Here is a 5,509-nt window from a genome sequence, read left to right as displayed (position 1 = left end):
AGAAGGCCCGGTGGCGGCCCCCACGGGAGGGGGGATGGATGGGGTGGGAGCTGCGGGTCCCTCGGGGGGTCCGGCAGCGCTCGGGGGGAGCTCCGAGGGCTGGGGCTGCTCCTCTCCCTTCCGATGGGGTGCCAGGGTGGGGGACACGCATCCCCAGCCGGACCCAGGGTCACCCGTGGGCACAGGCAGCAGGTCCCCGCAGGGATGAAAAGGCTGGAGAGAGTTCTTGCTCCCTCCTTAACCCCGGCTTTGTCTTCTTTCACTACAGCTGAAGCTCGACGTGCCTCGTATCTCTTCATCCTCATAAGGTCGCCTCAAGCCTCCCAGCAGCCTGCTGCTCCTGCCCTCCCCAGGTGTGGGACAGGGGGGTTATTGTCCTGCCCAGGCTGCCCCAGCTCGCTCTGGGTTGTTGCTACAAGCCCCGGGCCCTGCAGAAGCAGGGGGGGCTGTGGGGGGGCCATGAGCTCCCCTTTCTTCTCAGCCCCTCGGTGCACCTCTTGCATCCTCCTCCTTTCCCCAGCTCAAACAACTTCCCAGATTGTTGGTGTTGGTGCCAGCAGGTCAGTGAGCTCGCGTGGCTGAGCCTGGATATAAAATCTCCAGTGGGATGGCTGGGGGCACTGGGAGCTGCTGGGCAGCCCCATCTGGGGAGGCAGCGCTGGCTGAGGGACTCAGGGGAATGTGATAAGCCCGGGAGGCTCCTCCAGCCTGTTCTTCTCGTGGTCCCTTCTTTGTGGTGTCCTTTTGATGCTAATTCGGTGGCTGAGCAATGAATTGTCCTTCCCGGACCGTGCCAGGCTGGGAAACGCAGCTGAGCTGCGTGTGACAGGAGGGGACAAGGCTGAGCTGGCAGCTCGGAGCCCAACCCAGGGACGGATCTGGCCCTTGGGTCTCACTGGGTTTGGTTGGGATTTTGTTTTTTTAGAGTGTCTGGATCCAACCCAGGACGTGGTGCCTCCTCTGCCTCCCAGCAGGGGCTCTGGGGGGGCTTCAGCCTCCAATAACCTCACCCAAAGGAGGATGCTCTGTCCCCTGGGAGCTGGGGTTCAGCACCTCCTATCCCCCCTCCCTGGCTGCTCTCCTTCCCCAGGCCTTGATCCCTTCCTTGTTCCCCCTCCCCTGCCCAGGCTGGAGCTGGGCAGAGCTGTGAGGGGGGGTCTCTGCTCTGTTCCCTGCTGTGTCAGGAGTCTCCCCCAGGGCATTTCCAGCCCTGTCCATGCACTGCACTGAGGCAACCACACCTCAATAATCTGCTGTACAGCTCTCCCTCTCTCTTTAATTTTTAATTGCTGCTCTTGTTTCCTCTGGGCATCTCCCCTTGCAGCAGGGCAGTCAGGGAACCTTTCTGACCCATAAAGCTGGTGCAGGCTTTTCTTTTTACCTTTTTGTTTTCTTCTTGGTGAAGGCAGGGTCATTGCTGGCTTTAATTAACACTGTAAGAAAAATGCACTCGTTTCCTTTTTGAAGAAGAGAATGGGAAATTCAGCTTCTCTTCTGCTCTCAAAACACAGGATCCTGTGGGGAGCTGAGGAGCCACCCTCACCTCCATCCCTTTCCTCTGCTGCAAGTGAATTAGCAGCTAATGGAAGTGAAGGACTCACTGTGCTGACAAGCTTGCAAGGGCAGGAGCTTCCCAAATTCCCTATGCAAGGCTGTGCTGATGCTGCCCTGTGCTGACAGGAGCAGCAGGATCCCATGTTTCACACCTGACCTGGCTCTGCACCTCCAGCAGGTGCCAGGGCTCTAAGTCCTCTGCTGTGTTCCCAGCATCCTGCAAAGCTGCTCCTGCTCCCCAGGCAGCCTGCAGTGATCTGGTGAGCACGGGGAGCCTGGCCAGGCTGCTGAGGGCTGCAGTCACCCTCTAACCCTGCCCAGGCTGTGCCTGGAGGATGCTGCTGGTCATCATCTTTCAGTCATGCAGAACCATACAACTATTCAGGTTGGAAAAGACCCTTGGGATCACTGAGTCCAGCTCTACAAAGTTCTCCCCTAAACCACATCCACCAACACCACATCCAAATGACCCTTAAACACATCCAGGGATGGTGACTCCACCACCTCCCTGGGCAGCCTGTTCCAGTGTTAAGTGCTGTACATGACTGTGGGCTCCCAGCTGTTGGCCCAAGGAAGGAGAGGGTAGAGATGAACATCTGGCTGGGGTTATGCTGCACCTCAGCCATGCAGGGAGCCCCAGGGACCCTCACAGTGGGTAAAACACCTCCCAGAGTGGTGTCAGGTACACTCTCACAGGTGCTTTTTATCTGAGCAGCCCTTGAGGCTTTCCAGCTTTGAAGGGAAATGTTCCATCTTCTGGAGGCTGCAATTGTAGGGGACTCTAAGCCAGCAGATGAGCCTTTAACACCCCCAGCTTCAGTGCTCTGACAGCAGCAATGCCACCTGTGCTGCTTGCTGCTGGAAGTGTCCCATCAGCCACAGCACCTCCCAGTTTCTCTTGGTCCCTTTCAGCAGCCTCAAGGACACGTGTGGCTCCTGGGGGGTGAGGATGCACAGGTGGCTTGAGGACACTGCCACCCCCTCCCTGCTCTTGCCTGGTGCCCTCTGCAAACAGCCACATCTGAACAAACTCAGGGCTGTTTTTTGCTGCCCCTGGGAACAGGCAGAAAGGCTGGATGCAGTGCAGGGGAGGAGAAGCCCCTGGGGGCTCCCGCAGACACCATAGGACCAAGTTGCTCATCCAGGCAGTTCCAGGGTGGCTGGTGATGCTCAGTGGCACAGGAGATAGATACCAGGCTGGAAGCCTTTCTGCCTTGTTGCTACAGAGATGGACAGAGGCGTGAATGCAGTAATTGAGGCTGAGCCAGCAGTGGAGCTGGAGCTGGTTTATCTCAATAAAGAGCGCCTTGTACCCAGCCGTGTCGCTGGAGGGGGGATGGAGAAGTTCCTGGGACTAAATGATCTTCTGCCCAAAGCATTTGGGCATTGGCAGCTCTTGCAATCAAATTAGATTTCTTCTCTCAAGGGCGAAATTGTGTGCAGGGAGAACTGGAGAAAGCAGCTTGTCGTGGCACAGCACAAGTGGGTGGTTTGCTGGGATTCTCCTCCTCTCTGATCATTGTTTTCTCATGAAGACCCAGTAGCTTGAGGCTCAAGAGGAGGATCCAAGAAGAAACATGGGCAGAGTCAGAGCCCCAGGTTCTGGAAAGCTTTGAAAAGGCTTTGGGGACTCTCTGGAAGGTCCTGGTGTCCTTTGGAGCTCCAGAAGCACTTGTGCAAAGCAAAAACCAACATGAACACTGTTGACCTGTCTGGAGGATCCCATGGGTGTGCTGCCCAGTCTGTGCCCTTTACAGGGACAGGTTATTTCAGCCTTTGTCTCTGGTGGTTTACAGCCCACCTTGCATTTATAACCCCTTTTTATCCTGTTGGGGTGGTCTAGACCATCATGTTCTGGCCAGGGCTAGGGAGCTTTGGGGTCATGGTAATATGGTCACTTTACATGAGTTGAAAATTCCCGAGGGGTTTTGCTGGGCCAGTGGCACAGGGTGAGTCCTGGAGGATGCTCCTGTGATGGGGCTGGAACCAAAGCTCTGCCCCGGGTGACAGGAGATGCTCCATGTCTACCTCTGGCTGGGCAGGGGCTCTAACTGGTGGGAAACTGTTTTCTTTCACACCAGCTGGCTGATGAGCTGGTTCCCTCCATTCCCTGCTGCTGCCTGAGTCAGAATAACAACAAACATACATGTGTGTGTACCTATAACTTCAGCATATTGATTTTTTGGAGCCGTTGCTTCTCAGCTGCCAAAGAAGATAATTCACCACTTTATTACCATCCTTGGATTTTAGATTTATCCCTCTAAACAGACAATGAACTGGTAGTTAATTAAGCTTTTTGTCTCAAGCAGCAGCACAGGGAAGGGCCTGTCTGCAGCAGCACTTCTCCTTGGTGATGAGGGCCCTGGGAATGCCACATTTTTATCCATGGGGTGATGGATTCTGCACCTGATGGTGCTGGAGGTGACTGCAGAGGTGACTGTGCTGCTGTGCAGGTCGTGGACAGTTGCAGTCTAATGTGCTGGCAAAATGAAAGCTTGTTGAATGGGGATTGTCAAGAGCAGGTTCTGTGCTTGGTTTTCTTATACATTTGGGGTTTTTTTGCAGGCTGGTGCTGCAGGAGGCACCTGGAGGAAACCAAGGCAGCTGAGCTGCCTTCTGCCTGCTCAAGACACAGCCAGGCCCTCAGGGAGCTGTGGGTCAGCCCTGGAGGGAGCAATGGGGGAGGCACCATCTCCTCCCTGGTCTCTTTCCCCCTTGACAACCCTCACCCCTAAGAATTACAAAACTAATATGTTGTTTCTCACCAGCCTTTTCCTGCTGGGATGTCTCCACCGTTGGCTTCAGGGAAGAGATGCCACTTGGCACCACCTGACACTCGTGGGGTGCACAGAGGGACCTCAGCACTACCCCTGTGGAGGTGAGAAGGGGGGGCCTGACCCACAGCAAAATTCTCCCCACTCTGAAACTCTTGGCAGCCCCTGGTGCTGTATCCTCTGGGAAGGGATGCTCTGTTTCCCTCCCAGCCTCTTGGGAAGATGTAGCTGGTTCCTGGCACAGGAGAGGCAGGGATTTGGCTGCTCCATGGACCACTTCATGCTGTGTGTTCATAGACATTAGGAAGTTTTCCAGCCCCCAAACAGCTCTGCCTCCCACTGCTGTGCCTGGAGTGGAGCAGCAAGTGCACAAACAACAGGTTGTAAAGGTTTGATCACAGGTCAGATGGGGATGGAGGGTTTCCTGTCAGAGGAGCAGGAGCTGGGAATGGAAAGGGCAGGCAGGAGGAAGGAAACTGGGGTGCTGGGATCTCCACAGCACCTTTCATCTGCTGCTTCCCACCTTTCCCAAAGGTCACGTGTAGAAAACCAGGTACTCTGGTGTTCTCTGGAAAACCAGAGTTTTCCAGAAAGGGCAGATGCACCAAAGGACTCCCAACTGCACCTAAAATGACAGCTCTGTGTGTCCATCTGCTTCAGCCTGGTCTTACCCTCCTCAGCCTCAGTGTGCTAACAAACCCTTCCCTGTCTGCTGCCCATGAAGAATGTGGATGAACACAAAAATCCTTCTGTGTTTCTCAAATCCTAAAAGGTAAGGTTTTCCTTCTCACTTCTCCTTGGCAAAAGGTGCTGTTCCATGGGGAGAAAGGGGCTGTTTTGTGGAAAAATTCCAGCTGTTTTTTTTTGTCTCTGAGCTCACCTGGGGCTGATGCTGTTGCAGAATGTGCTGCCTGGAGCTCTGCTGACCAAAGCCACCCCTGGCCCACAGCAAGGAGTGCCTGGGATCCCTATGGGAATGGGAATGATGGTATCACAACAGTTGTAACCCAGCATTTCCTTGCCATCAGCCTCATGGGGAAGCTCCAGGATTCTGCAGAAGCAAAGGAGCCCACCATTATTTCATAAAAGAGGGGGTGATTGGCTGCTTGGTGCTGGCACAGGACTCCCTGGGGAGGTGCTTGTGCCATGCCAGGTTGTTGGGCTTGGAGGAACAACTCTTT

At 55.0% G+C, this 5,509-nt stretch overlaps 1 protein-coding gene across 1 annotated transcript in view; it reads left to right on the top strand.

Moving 5' to 3' along the window:
• Positions 1-3,444: 3,444 nt before the first annotated feature.
• Positions 3,445-5,509, top strand: part of MGAT5B (mannosyl (alpha-1,6-)-glycoprotein beta-1,6-N-acetyl-glucosaminyltransferase, isozyme B) — a gene marked incomplete at its 3' end in the record, with an annotated part of 71,719 nt that continues 69,654 nt past the window's right edge. The window contains exon 1 of the mRNA XM_009996566.1: positions 3,445-3,503. Within this exon, the coding sequence (XP_009994868.1) occupies positions 3,445-3,503 (59 nt within the window). The remainder of the gene's footprint in view (positions 3,504-5,509) is intronic.

The sequence above is a fragment of the Chaetura pelagica genome, unplaced genomic scaffold (assembly GCF_000747805.2).
Source record: "Chaetura pelagica isolate M959 unplaced genomic scaffold, ChaPel_1.0 scaffold704, whole genome shotgun sequence".
Lineage (NCBI taxonomy): Eukaryota > Metazoa > Chordata > Aves > Apodiformes > Apodidae > Chaetura > Chaetura pelagica.
The sequence above is the reverse complement of the archived record's forward strand: the minus strand, read 5'-3'. Positions and strand labels throughout refer to the sequence as shown.